The sequence below is a fragment of the Rhinatrema bivittatum genome, chromosome 5 (assembly GCF_901001135.1).
Source record: "Rhinatrema bivittatum chromosome 5, aRhiBiv1.1, whole genome shotgun sequence".
Taxonomy (NCBI): Eukaryota; Metazoa; Chordata; class Amphibia; order Gymnophiona; family Rhinatrematidae; genus Rhinatrema; species Rhinatrema bivittatum.
The window spans coordinates 218,019,040-218,034,187 of NC_042619.1; the positions used below are offsets into that span (position 1 = coordinate 218,019,040).

General features: G+C 43.9%; 1 protein-coding gene across 1 annotated transcript in view; it reads right to left on the reverse strand.

Annotated features, from left to right (window-relative positions):
* The window catches only part of OTC (ornithine carbamoyltransferase), a 73,012-nt gene extending 58,885 nt beyond the window's left edge, over positions 1–14,127 (reverse strand). Inside the window, exons 1-2 of the mRNA XM_029603192.1 lie at positions 13,878–14,127; positions 4,257–4,386 (exon numbers count right to left, since the gene is read on the reverse strand). Coding sequence (XP_029459052.1) covers positions 4,257–4,386; positions 13,878–13,954 — 207 coding nt within the window. The 5' untranslated portion in view covers positions 13,955–14,127. The remainder of the gene's footprint in view (positions 1–4,256; positions 4,387–13,877) is intronic.
* Positions 14,128–15,148: the final 1,021 nt, after the last annotated feature.

Below are 15,148 nucleotides of genomic sequence, written 5' to 3' on the forward strand. Positions count from 1 at the left end.
GTTTATATACTTTCAACAAAGCATTTGCCCAAGCGGAGGAATCTGTGCTTAATAATTTAAAAATAGTCATAGCAATTTTATATTGAATTCGCTGTTGAATAGGCAACCATTTTATTTTTTCAAGTACAGGAGTAATGTGGTCAGAACGATTTGTACAGGTAATCAGTCTAGCAGCAGAATTAAGAAGTAATTGTAAGGGATGCAAAGAACTCTTCGGAAGACCAAGTATAAACTATTCAGTAATCAATATGAGGGAAAATGATTACACGAACAATTGTGAGAAAATCTTGATAATGTAGGAGATGACGTAAACCAGCAAGTAAATGCAATTTGTAGAAATCAACTCTAATTACAGATTTGATTTGAGGTTGAAGTGAAAGAGAAGCATCAATCCAAATGCCAAGACTTTTAATAGGTGCTAACAGTAAAGCTAAGATTACAATAGAAACAGAATTGTACTGGCAAGTAGAATGAGGCCTGTGAATCAATAAAAGCTCAGTTTTGTTAAGAGACTGTTTGTTTTGGAGTAACCATTGTTTTACTGAAGAAATGCAAAGTTGAAGATGATCGACAGTATTATCCCAAGTGGGGTGTAACCGAATGAAAAATTGAATATTATCTGCATAAATCTTATAACCATCTGAGACACTAGCAAGAATTTTGGTAATTGGAGCTAGGTATAGGTTGAATAACATTGCAGACAAGGCAGAGCCTTGAGGGATGCCAGATTTTAAGACATGTAACGTAGAAAGTTGGTTATTAAATTTCACTTGATGCATTCGACTACTGGGTAAGATAAAAACCAGTTTAAAACATTACCTGAAATACCTCATTCACACAGACAAAATAAAAGAATCTCATGATCAATAGTGTCAAAAGCTGATGAAATATCCAAGGATACAAGAAGAAATTGTTGACCGTTATCTAAATCTTGTCTAATAGTGTGAATTAAAGACACTAATAATAATTCTGTGCCCATGGAGCAATGGAAACCAAATTGGTGAGAGTCAAGAATTTCATAGTCTTCTAAAAAATCAGTGAACTGATGTAATACAGCACACTCAATGATTTTAGAAACAAAAGGTAAGGAAGAGATTGGCCAATAATTGGAAACATTTGCAGGATCTAGGCTAGGTTTCTTCAACAAAGGTTTGACAGCTGCTTTCTTGAGGCAATCAGGAACAGAGCCAGAATGGATTGATTTGTTAACTATCAGGCCGATTCAGTAAAAACGCGGGAGAGCGGACGAACGCCCACTCTCCCGGCATGCGCACCGGCCACTCGCTGGTGCGCGTGATACAGTATTCAAATGAAGTGGTGCGGTAGAATCGGGCAAAAGGAGGCGCTAGGGACACTAGCACGTCCCTAGCGCCTCCTTGTAGCCCGGAGTGGCGGCTGTCAGCGGGTTTGACAGCCAACGCTCAATTTTGTTGGTGTCGGTTCTCGAGCCAAGGGCTCGGAAACCGGACGCCGGCAAAATTGAGCGTCCAGTTTTCAGCCCGACAGCCACGGGCCGAATTCATATTTTTTTTTTTTTTTTTTACTTTTTTTACTCTTCGGGACCTCGGACTTAACATCGCCATGATATTAAGTTGGAGGGTGCACAGAAAAGCAGTTTTTACTGCTTTTCTGTGCACTTTCCCGGTGCCAGAAGAAATTAGCACCTACCTTTGGGTCGGCGCTAATTTCTGAAAGTAAAATGTGCGGCTTGGCTGCACATTTTACTTTCTGTATCCCGCGCACATACCTAATAGGGCCATCAACATGCATTTGCATGTTGAGGGCGCAATTAGGTGCCGCTGGTTGGACGCGCATTTTCCTCCCCTTACTGAATAAGGGGTAAGGGAAAACGTGCGTCCAAGAGCAGGCTAACAGTGTGCTAACAGTGTGCGTCGGAGCGCACTGTACTGTATCGGCCTGTATGGAAGTTTAAAATGGAGCAATGCTATCATTAATAGCTTTAAAGGCTGCGATAGGAGCATTGGTCGAAGGGCACATGACATTGTTCATTGAAGCAATAATGCTAGAGACTTCATGAGAAGATACATCATTAAAAGTGGACCAAGTGGACATGTGACTTCGGTTCGTCCTGACTACGCTCTACCTGCTGCCTGCCTTGACTTCGGTTTGTCCTGACTACGCTCTGCCTGCCTTGACTTCGGTTCATCCTGACTACGCTCTGCCTGCTGCCTGCCTTGACTTCGGTTCGTCCTGACTACTCTCTGCCAGCTGCCTGCCTCGACTTTGGCTCGTCTCTGTTCCTGCGTCAGCTTCCAGCCCTGCCTTCTCTTGGTGCCTGCGGACCCCGCTCCAGGTTCTACTTGCATCCACCTACGCCTGCTCTATAGAGTCTCTCCCGCTGCTACTCAAGTCCAAAGGTGCCAGAACCCTACGGGCTCCTCCTGGGGGGTTCTGGCACCGGGTGAAGATCTTGCGCTGGACTCTATCCTTTCTGGTCTGCTTAGTTCTCTGTTGCTGGACTCTCTCGCTGGTACTCAAGTCCCAAGGTGCCAGAACCCTTCGGGCTCCTCCTGGGGGGTCCTGTGTACCCGGGTGAAGACCTTGCACCAGACTCTATTACTATTGGACTTCCTAGCTCTCTTGAGTCTTGGCTCCGCCTCCCAACCTACCCCGCCTCTCGTAGTAGGTTGGCCCTAGGGTCCACTATTCTACCGCAGAACCCGGCTGCAACAGCTGTTATTGTGAATAAAATGTTTATGTTATAATGATGCAATAAAAAGTAAATTAAAAAAAACCAACAAAAACCTGCTGACTAGCCTAGGTTTTTTTTTTGTTTTAGAACTTACATGCCAAACATAGCTAAAATAAAGTTATCCGGTAGGGGACACAGCACGCACTTATGTGCGGAAATATATATGCACGCGTTTTTCATGTTAAAGTCCCAGAATGCCCATGTCCCACCCATGCCCCTCCCAGACCACGCCCCACACCCTGCCCCACTTTTCAGCTTCTAACTTGTGCGCGTACCGGGAGATACGTGCGCATTCAGGAGCCTTTTAAAATCCGCGTGGCACTCGTCGCCCAGACGTACTTGCGTATTTCCCAGTTTTTGGCCCATGCCAAGCTTTTAAAATTCACCCCTTAAGATTTTTCTGTGAGCGCTGAGAGTACTGGAATTGAATCTGCTGGTGAATCCCTGGTTTTGAAGATCTGGATTGTTGTAGTCGGCTGTGAGTGCCTGCTTGCTGATCTGAATTAGCTGAGAGTACATCCGAAGTTACCTAGATCTTATACGGTGTGTTTATGTTGTAACCCACACTGAAGGAGAGCTGGGATCTGAGCTGTTGAAACCCTATAGTGAAGTGAACTCAAGTTCTTATCCCCGTGTTTAAGCTCAGAGCTTGAAAGAGACTGGGATTGAGGATCCGGTGCTCAGGCTGAGAACGCAATGCACCAGCTGGACCTGTCCACATGTGACTTGAATGCATCTGAAGCCTTAGCAGATCCCTCACACTGGGTGCAGAGATACGGAGATACTGCAACACTTTTTTTCCCCCCAGGGCTGATGGCTGATGGCATTGTTATTAATCATTCGTATCGTGCCACCAGGTGTACGCAGCACTGTACAGAGATACACAAGAGGCAGTCTCTGCTCCTTGGAGCTTACAGTCTAGTCAGGACACACAGACAAGAGACACAGAGAAAATCCAAGAAAGAGCCTTTGAGGCCAGGATTAGGAAGAGCTAAACAGGTGGGCTATAGCTAGCATTAACTGAAGAATGATTGAGGGCGGAGTGACTTCAGTGGGTAAGGCTGAAAGGAATGAGGTCTCCTATGAGTGTATCTAGGAAAAACAGCCTGTGGGGGTGATTAGGAGGGTGCTCCAAGTCCTTCCCACAGTCTGAGCAGTGCTGTGCTCTGACCTCCTAAACTGGCAATCATACTGGTCAGCATCTCAGGCTAGTTTAGCACGGTTCTCTGCAATCACTAAACATTTCCACTAGAAAGGATCAAATACTGCTAAACCAGCAAAAAAAAAAGAAGAAAAAAAAAAAAGAAAAAAACTTACCCCTATTGCCAGCTGAAAATGTCACCTAGAAATGACAAGCATGCAGTTTCCTTATCAAGTATTCACTAGGGAGGTGGAATTTAAGGCACGGGATGCTCATTAAAATAAATGGACTTTCACTTTCACCTCAGGTCACTTCTTAGAGCAGAAAATGCACCAGGATGTTATGGAAGTGTCCTGAGCACAATTGCATTCCAGCCTGTGATCTGCATGATCCCCATCCTACCTCTCCTTTTTGCTTTATTCTGTGTTTCAGGTCTGCTGACACCCAGAGAATGTGCTTGATTTCTTCAGCAGAATAATCCTTTAGTGTTAGAAGGTCACGACCTTTCAGCTGAATCCTGCCCTGAGGTGCCCTAAAAAAAAAGAATCCAAAGGTTACGTGGCATTAGAATATAATATAATTATTCCTATTAATGAGGAGCACAGAGTATTATAATGTCACAAGAAAGAAAAGTTTTTATTTATATGTACATTCAGCACAAAATTAATATCAAATGACCACTTATTAAAAACTGTATCCAAATTTGAACATAAACCTTAAGGTTCACTACTGCATTAAGATTCATCAGAGATAGAAGAGCACTTGGAATGCTTACTTTGAGATTATTACATTCACTATTTGAAAGTTGATCACGCCTTCCTAATTAACGGTGAGACTGACTTGGATGGAAACACCATCTATTGTCAAGCAATTTTGGAAGTATGGTTCTTTATGACTCTATATAGAGGGACATTTTTTAGGGTGATATCGTATAAGATTGATATGGATATTTTTTGATACTCGTTTGTGTATGAATAAATAGTTTTGGATACAGTTGTTAATAAGTGGTCATTTGATATTAATTTTGTGCTGAATGTTTATATAAATAAAAATGTCTTTCCTTTGTCATTATAATACTCTGTGCTCCGCATTAATAGGAATATATTTTGTAATAGGTGGTGACTATTGATTTAGATATTTTTTTCTGTCTTTTCTTTGTTTGACTATATATATATATATATATATATATATATTTAATATATTTAGTTTACTCTCATACCTGATCTGTCAGCCCTGCTAACATCTTCCCAACTTCTCCCCTACCAAAACGCATCTCCAGTAGGCAGCACCCCACCAAGGTGGTTCAGCATGGAGAACGACAGCTCTGCCAGGAGATACAGTGTCACTGTCAACGTGTGAAAGCTGGAGACTTTGGCATATAATATTATTTTAGAGCTTGATTTTTTTTCCCCCATGTTTTATTCTTGCCTTCCTCCTCTTGTCCAGCTCTGTGGAACAGGGGTGGTTGGGCTATGAGACTGTACTCACACCTCTAAGAGGATGCTCACGAGAGGCGAGCCTTTGATCTCCTTCAGGGGGCTATTAAACGTCACTTCTTCTGTGTGCCTCTCCCTTCCTTGCTGGTTCAATCTAACACCATCTCTAAGCAGAGCCTACTTTTTTCTCACTATTCTTGTCTACTACTTTACAAAAAGAAGTGGCCTGCCCGCTGACACTGATAAAACCGTTTCAATGTACTATCAAAGCCACAAAAACAGGTCACAAAATATAAAAGTGCCAGAAACCTTGAGTTTGGTGGTCTTGCCCAAAGTCATGTTACTCCAACATAGACAAACGAACTGATACAGCAGCATGCAAAGGGCACTGAAGTAAAGCATTTATATGTTTGAAGAGTCATGTCCTGGAACACAGAAGGTTGCACGTGTCCTTCTAGTGTATACAAACTGCAATAGGTATATTTGTCTAGAGCTATAGGGAAGTGCTTGCTGGGAAGGACTCAGGAGAGTGAGCGGTGGTGGGTTCTCCACCTGCTCGTCCTTTCATGTGCTTAGTTGTATATTCTGCTCCTGTTTCAATAACATTCACGGTTCAACCATATCTAGAGTACCAAGACTTCCAGGAATGCTTCTGCCAACATGACACTTGACTTGCTCCTGCTCTTCTGTGCCATATCAGTGACTGACTGTGAAACAAACAGATAATCTCAGAGGCAACATAAATCGAGTTTGTTTCTCTTGGCATTTATTTGTTTGTAATTTATGTTTTATAGTTCTTTGCTAAGGGCTTCTGAGTGGGATGCTGATGTCATGGAAACTTAGGTTACGACATCACATAAGGACCATCAGGCCCGCATAGTCTCTGCCCATTATCCCTTCCTGTTGCAGTACCACAGCCTCCACTTGATCTCCAGATTTTCCTTCATTTCCTTTTAACTAAGGTTTCTCTCTGCTTGAATTCTGTTACTGCATTTTTTTGTCTCGACCAATATCACTAAGAGGCAGTTCCATGCAGTCCCATTTCCCCTCTTTCCTGTGAGGAAATATTTCCTGATGTTACTCCTGAGCCAACCCCCTCTGAGCCTCATATCATGGCCTCTTATACTAGAACAGGGATAGGTAACTCCAGGTAAGTGCTGCAAGGCAGTCAGGTTTTCAGGATATCCACAGTGAATATGCATGAGATACAAGTGCAAGCAATGGAAGCAGTGCATGCAAATTAATCTTATGAATATTCATTGTGGATATCTTGAAAACCTGATTGGCTTGCAGCTCTCAAGTAGGAGAGTTGCTCACCCCTGATCTACTGATTTCTTAACAGCTGGATATGAACTGTAGTAATGATGTAACAATCTTATTTTATAATAAACCGTGTTATATTAAAATGCCAATAATCTTACACCTATAGCAACAACAACCCTCATTTGGGAGCCAAATATTTGCACCCCTGATCTACAGCATCTTTTCCACTGTAAATATTTATTTCTCTTGCGTCGGAGGTGGACCCTTGGGTCGAGGTGGGGTTGACATAACCCATAGGTAAGGACCTACAGGTCCCCACCATCAGCAAGTGGAGTGGGCTGAAGCTAGAGGCCACTGGAGCTTCACTTATACCAGCCCTCGTTCCCCTCGGGTTGAGTCTTTGGGTGCCGGGGCCGGCAGGACTTAGGTGGGCCTCAAGGTTAGTTAGTAACGAGAAGTGGTTCAGCCCAGAGACAGCAGCCGGTAGATGGCGTAGTCCTACCCTGGATTGGATTCGGTACAGGAACTCAGGCGTCAAAGGAACAACAAGTAACTGGAGGCACTCAAGCAAAGGAAGGCCTAAGTCTTGTAAGTCCATGTCCAGAGGATAGGCAAGAGGAGGCATCACTGACAGGCTAGGATCAGAGCCGGCGGCAAGTGGAAGTTGTGGCAAGCAGCATAGAACTCTGGACACAGAAAGGTCTATAACGTAGTCGATCAAGGCAGTGGTCAGGGCATGGAGAAGGCAGGCATAGTCAATCAAGGCAAGGGTCAGGGCACGGAGAAGGCAGGTGTAGTCAATCAAGGCAATGGTCAGGGCATAAAGAAGGCAAGCATAGTCAAGCGTAGCTGAGGTCTGGGGTTGGAGATAGGCTGAAGAGTAGTCAGGCGTAGTGGAAGTCCGGGATTGGAGATAGGCTGAAGAGTAGTCAGGCATAGCGGAGGTCTGGGGTTGGAGAAAAGCTGAAGAGTAGTCAAACAAAGCAGAGTGAAATCCAAAGAGTCAGTCCAACACATAGATGAGACAGGAACGAGGAAGTCAGGAACTGGGAACCACTGGAATCAGGAACATGAAGTAGAGAGGATTCTCTATCAGCAAAGAGTACTCGGAGTACGAAGAGACCTGTTGCAAAGACAACGCTATGGAGCGAGGCCTGAGCTTTTATATGCTGAAGAGTCTGACGTCAGCATCTGGGGCTGCGGCCAGGTTCCTGCCGTGGGCCCTTTAAAATAACTAGTGATGCGTGCTCGCATGCCTAGGGAGGATGGCGGCGTCTCTCTGTGGGCCACGCAGAGAGGCCTGACGAGCAAGGACATCTTGGCTGGCAACATTGGGGACCATGGCAGGGCTGGAGGCACTGGAGGCGACCTGAGGTCGGAGCTGGTGGCCCACCGCTGCTAGCGAAGAGGAACCAGGAGCTGGAGTCCACATGAGAAGGTGAGAGGGCCGCGCCGTGGGACTTCCGCGGGTGGCATGCGTAACAATTTCTTCTGCACTATTTATATCTTTAAGGTATTTGAATGTCTCAATCATTCCCCCCACTCTCCATATTTAGATCCTTGAGTCTCATTTCATGGGGCTTCTGGTGTCTGCTCTCAACTTAGAGATGCTAAACCTTGCTATCTTCCCATGGCTGCCTTTTGATAAGGGACTTTCTTGGTGTCAGAGATGGCACTCAGAACAAATTTTGCAATTGTAGAGAAAAATCATGTCCTTTTTTAAATACTACTTTTCTTCTTATAGCAACTTGAAGGCCAATAATGGACCATCAGAGCTTACGTACAGGTGATCCTAGCTAAAAAGAGACCAAGTGAAATTATATGGGCCATGCCTGCAGAACTACAGTTGCCATCTCTGGCTGAACAAATTCCTAATGGCTTCATTGCATCATGTAATGGCTTTAATCACTGGGCTTGCTCGTTCTTGTGTATGCTGGGGAGGAAAGCAGATCGCTGTCAGTTTGTTTCCAGTACTTGATGTGTGTAATATAGTCCTGGAGCACATAAAACTGAAGCATATTACATAATACTGAAAACAGCTAATTATACTGTGAACCTTATTTTTAAAAGGCTGATGGCGTTTCTCTTACTTTTAAATACATATTTAAATAGCTGCTGTGTGTTATTTTCATTCAGCTGAAATGTGCAAGAATGGCCTACAAACCAAAGGTTTATTAAATTTCATGTGGATAACCTGGCACCTCTATCCTTGCTGAAACGACACCCATACAATCTCCCCTAGCCTCCCTCTCCCCCTCCACCCCACCAATATTTATATGGGTTTCACCGCTGTTCAGTACCATGGCCAGCTCCTGTGACAGATAGACTTACAGCTCAAAATTAATGGTGCTTTTCAAATTTTTGAAATATGCTAAATCCCCCCCCCCCTCCCAAAAAAACAAACAAAAGAGGGTATTACCATGACTGAAATATCCAAAATACATTCACTGCCTAAAAAAGAAAATTATTGAATGTACCTTACAAAAATTGGGTTTGCTGTAATTGTGTCTGCTCTTTAATCCTTCATATTACAAACACTGAATCTCTAGGAATGTCTAGGAATGCCAAATTCCCTATTTTCATGAGAATCCCTAAAGAGTTTTCTCCAGGGCTGTTTGTGGCAGTGTCCTGGAAGGTAAACTTTCAATTCTTGGAGACTCTAGGACAATCCTGGAGGCTTTGGCGACCTCATGCATAACCCAATTAAAGATTTCCCAGCTATTCCTCTTGTAAATACATCACACCCATATTAGGAGTCAAAACTTAACACTTTGTGCATTCATTCATTCATTCAATGGCCTAAAAAAGTGAATTTTAGGGCGATCTACAACATTTCAGGGGCGAGAGCTGACATGAGTAAGATTTCTACAGAAAAGCAAGGACTTGGGCAATGGCAGATCAGCCAGGCCTGCGGTGGAAAGAAGAGAGGGGGCTGCAAGTAGCAGACTCTGTATGTGTGCTTTAAGCTTCAGGTGACTGTGTTTTAATGTATATCTCTAGAACGGTGTTGGAGAGAAAGTCAGAAACTTCATGGAAAAAAGGGCTCCAATTAGAGCAAAACGAATAAACCCCAGAGGGTCTTTGGCCTCTTGCTGAAAATAAGATGGTCTGTGCCGAGATACAAGCATAGATGAGGGCACGTCCCTGTCCTGGATTGCCTGATTGACTCCCAGACTCTCTCCTTCCTCCATCCACTCATGTCATGGGGTAGCCATTGGGCAGGTGGTAAAAGCAGGCTGTAAACACTTGACTAGAGTACAACGCTTGTGATATTCTGTCTCTTGTTAGTGCAGCCGTAGCAGGCAGAAGGCGTGTTCCAGAACTAGAGGAAATGCTGGAGTGGTACAGCTCAGCCTGGCATCTGGATCCACCGATGAGCAGAGCCCATGCCCTGAGGAACTCTGTCTTACACTATATGCTGTGGAGCAGAGCAGAGCATTAAGTGTGGTCCTGGGATGGTGGGTCAGGCAGCAATCCCCTTCTCACCTTTTGGGGTCACCTGCAGCTCCAGAAATTTTTGTATGGGGACAAAGAGGGGGCCCAGTGAATTTCAGAGTGGGCCAAGTGCTAAGTGCTTTTCCCTCCAACTAATCATAGTGGTCCAGCCAGACTGGGAGCAGCCGGGGAGGGCAGCCATTGCCCCCAGCACGCTCTGGAGCGTCCCTTGTTCAGGGTGTATCAATGCCCCTTTGTTCAGACGTTATTTATGAAGTCCCCTCCTCATGAGTGATGCTTTCACCCTGTGGAGTGACTTTGGGACCATGCAGAATTGATCATGCACAGCCACAATGGAACAGCTGTCAATCTGCAGTACCTCCAGTGTTTTTCCTGGAGATTCTAGGATCTTTTTTAAAATATTCCCCTGAAGTAGGCATTTGTGCAGGAACATAGTCATGCAGGGACTTCAGTTTGAATGGTTTTTGAACAGGTTTTGCATGCATTTTATTTATTGCATTATTTAGTCTAATAAAAATGATAATTTTTATGAATTTTCAAAATGCTTATTCCTGTTTTTATCATTAATATATTATAGTATTTAATAGTTTATTATATTACTTGTCATTCATTTCTATTTTCCATGATTTTATTGGTTAACTGTGAAAGACCTGTGTGAGACAGCTCAGCCTAGCACCGTCACAAAGCTGTCTGTGTGAGACTGCTCATTCTGGCAATGTGACAGAGCTGTCTGCCTGGGACAGCCCAGTCTAGTACTGTGACAGACTGTCTAAGTGAGATAGTCATCATGGCATTGTGACAGAGTGTGTGAGACAGTCCAGACTGGCACTGTCTCAGAGATGTCTGTGTAGGACAGTTTAGCTTTGCACTGTGACAGAATTTTCCATGTGGGACAGCCCACCCTGGCAATGTGACAGAGCTGTCTGTGGCCTTGATGTAATAAGACCTGTATAAAAAATATGTGTTGAGTTTAGTGCACATTTTCTGTAGTCATCTGCTATAAAAAGAGTTAACTCCCAATGCAGACAGCTAATACTTATGTTTATGCTTAGAGAACATATTTTATGCATGTAAATCCTGAGTAGAGGACCCTCGCACCATGAATAGGGATTGTCAACTGGTTCCAGATTTTTAGGACAGGTTTATCCAGTCCTGGTTTTACTCCCCTGCATGCTGGTATATATAGCCTTACTTTTCTTAGTCAATGCAATAAGGAAATCAGAATATGTCCCAGCATGCAATATGGACCAACATGTCCTGAAACTCTGGAGCCAGTTGACAACCCTAACCATGAACTCCTGGTTCAGCTCTATAAACTAACACTCACCCCAGAAATCCTACTCCACCTCTGACCAGAAGTTACATTTCCAGTGTTAAGAAACATGAGTTAAGCCTATGCTCCTCTCTGCACTGGTGGGGGGTGGGGGTGGGGTATAGCTAATACCTCAATTAACATAGGATTTGCATGAAAGAGTGCTAATTTGTGTGCACAGTTATACTCACATTTGTATGCACATTTTTTTGTGCACTAAACTCCTGATTAAATTGGAAGTGAAGCATAAAAGTGTGTGAGCACAACAACATTCATGCAACCTTGTAGGCCACCTTATTATATCAGGGCCTATGTGAAATAGCCCAGTTTGGCACTGTGACAGATGACCTCCTGGCTGTACTCCAGCACCTTTTTTGGAATAATCTTTATAAACCTTGCTTCTTAAACCACGAGACACTTTGTGGCCTGCAGCAGGTCACTTTCCCCTCCCTGTACTTCAAATTTAGAGTAGAAGTTTTTTAGTGCCAAGTATCTTGCAAGCATGAATTATTGGACACAGTGATGGTGCTGTGTAAATAAAGCAGTATTATTAAATGTATTCCAAATCACTAGCAGAGGCCTTTTCATTTGCATATTCTTGCAAAATCAACAGATTTCCTGCACAATTTATGGCAATCTCAAGCACTCTGCAGGTCTAATAACTTTTGCACTGACAGTGGATGTTGATCTCTTGTCTTCCTGCTCCATATCCCAAACCCAAAGAAAGCCTCGCTACCCAGAGCATTCCCCAGTAAGCCTGCTCAGGCCACATTCTCTGTTACTGGGACTGCTAATATAATATTTCACCCCCTGTACTCTCCCGCAAACAAATCCTCCATTCAAAGTCACCAGTGTCATCCCAAGCAGGATTTTGAAATTGCTGCAACCTTTAAAAAAAACAAAACAAATAATGCTGAGGAAACATAGATAAGCAGGGTTAAAATGTAACATCATAACCCACCGATGCCTTCAAACTTACCTTTAATTTTTCTTTTCTGAGATAGAAGCAAACTCAACACAGAACTGTAAGATTTCAGGCACCTTCAGCAAATGATTCATCTGGTACTTAAATCAAACACTTAAGATTTCCATTTTTACTCAGAGCTTTTTTTTTTCTGGAAATCTGTGTGTTTAAAATTTTTGAAAGTTCCTCCTAGTCATTTTCATCATTATGAATCTCTTTAATTCAGGGAGGCTAACATGTTCCACACTCATCACAGCCCACGCAGGCCTCATACTGATACATATAAAAGCATGAATACAGCACAGACAGCTGAAGAGTGGATCCTCATCAGAGTCCCATGCAGGCATCGAACTGAATTGTAAAGCATGAATACTGCACAGATAACTGACGAGCAGATCCTCATCAGAGCCCCATGCAGGCATTGCACTGATACACGTAAAGCATGAATACAGCATGGAGAGCTGAAGAGAAGATCTTCTTCAGAGCCCCATTCAGACCTCATACTGATACACATAAAGCATGAATACAGCATAGACAGCTGAAGAGCAGATTTTTCTTAGAGCCTCATGCAGGCCTCACGCTGATACACATAAGGCATGAATACAGCACAGACAGCTAAAGAGCAGATCTTAATTAGAGCCCTATGCAGGCCTCACGCTGTTACACATAAAGCATGAATACAGCATGGAGAGCTGAAGAATGGATCCTCATCAGAACCCCATGCAGACCTCACGCTGATGCACATAAAACACAAATACAGCATGGAGAGCTGAAAAGCAGATCCTCTTCAGAGTACCATGCAGGCATTGATAACCTAAAGCATGAATTTAGCACAGATAGCTGAAGAGCAGATCCTCGTCAGAGCTCCATGCATACCTCATACTGATACACATAAAGCATGCATATAGCACAGACAGCTCCTCATCAGAGTCCCATGCAGGCATCGCGCTGAAACATGTAAAGCATAAATACAGCATAGACAACTGAAAGGCAGATCCTCATCAGAGCCCCACGCAGGCCTCACGCTGATACATATAAAGCAGGAATATAGCATGGAGAGCTGAAGAGCAGATCCTCATCAGAGCTCCATGCAGACCTCGTGCTGATACACGTAAAGCAAGACTCTGATGAAAGGAGTATAACTCCCAAATGCTTGTCAGGTAATGTATTATGGTAAGTTAGTCTGATAGAATGGAATCACCGTATACTTCTTTGTTTAGTGACCTTTGTCTCCGCACCTCCAAGTAGACTAATGGGTTAACCACTCTACATTAACTGTTAGAACAGGAGGAAATTCATGACAAATTATATACCCTGAGTTTGTCGCAAAAAAACAGAGCCTTTATTTAATCCCATGGAGCCAGCTGAATTACAGTCAGATAGCAGCCGCAGCCCATGACCACAAATCAGAAAGCTGCCTGCGTGGTGCTCACCAACTGAAGCGTGGTCCCACCAGCTCTATTAAAATACACTAACCTATTAGGTGAGGTCGTAGGTGACCTTGAAGAAGTCTATTGCAAAAACAAACAAACCCTACTCTTCAGTCACTGCATTTTTTTTTTCAATAAGACGGTAGGAAGTATCAAACTTACTGAAAGTTTCGTATGAAGCACTTGCTGCTGCTTTTCCAGGATGCAGTCCCCCACAGATTCCTCAACTGAAAGAGCATTGTGTGCCGTCTGTCAAACTTTTCCCTTGCCAAGCTCGTGAGCCCTCAGAATGATGCTGACCAGTGGGAGCTGTACAAAGCTGGAGAATGCCTGACCCTGGAGCAGAGAGAGTAAGGGCACCAGCACCCTCTGATGCCGCCTGCTTGCCAACAGAAGTCCAAGCTTTTCAGGACAAGGACGGTCCATTTCCCCACCTCAAAATTTATCAAGGCATGTGACTGCCATCCTCATCAGTTACGCAACCTCTGGCTTCTGCTTTATCAGGATGGACGGACAGCTTGCAGCAATGCTCTCTCACCTCAGCAACTGCAGTTTACCAGGGCAACAGAGTAGGATCAAGGTCAAATAAACAGTGGTGTAGGTTTTGGTTTCCAGATTGTGGGCCAGCAGCTGGGCAGTTGTCCTACTTTTGGTTAACAAATTATTGCTTTCTTTTATCCTAATTTCCTATAAGGAAACTGGCCTTATGAGATCACTGGGTCCGTCTGTCCCATCTCTCCCCCCCCCCTCCCCCCACAATAACTATGTCTATCCTCTTCTAATAACTTTTGAACCATTCATTCAGAGTTTTGCCACAGATGACCCCCCCCCCCACCTAGTTCACACTCTTCATGTGCCCCTCCCCCCCACGAGAAGCCCATCTTCTTTCTCCAGTCCAGGTCCGTGCAGTTGACACCCCAGGGAAGTCAGAGCACATTGTTAAGAACATAAGAAATTGCCATGCTGGGTCAGACCAAGGGTCCATCAAGCCCAGCATCCTGTTTCCAACAGTGGCCAAAACCAGGCCACAAGAACCTGGCAATTACCCAAACACCTAGAAGATCCCATGCTACTGATGCAATTAATAGCAGTGGCTATTCCCTAAGTATAATTGATTAATAGCCATTAATGGACTTCTCCTCCAAGAACTTATCCAAACCTTTTTTGAACCCAGCTATACTAACTGCACTAACCACATCCTCTGGCAACAAATTCCAGAGCTTTATTGTGCGTTGAGTGAAAAAGAATTGTCTCCGATTAGTCTTAAATGTGCTACTTGCTAACTTCATGGAATGCCCCCTAGTCCTTCTATTATTCGAAAGTGTAAATAACCGAGTCACATCTACTCATTCAAGACCTCTCATGATCTTAAAGACCTCTATCATATCCCCCCTCAGCCGTCTCTTCTCAAGCTGAACAGCCCTAACCTCTTC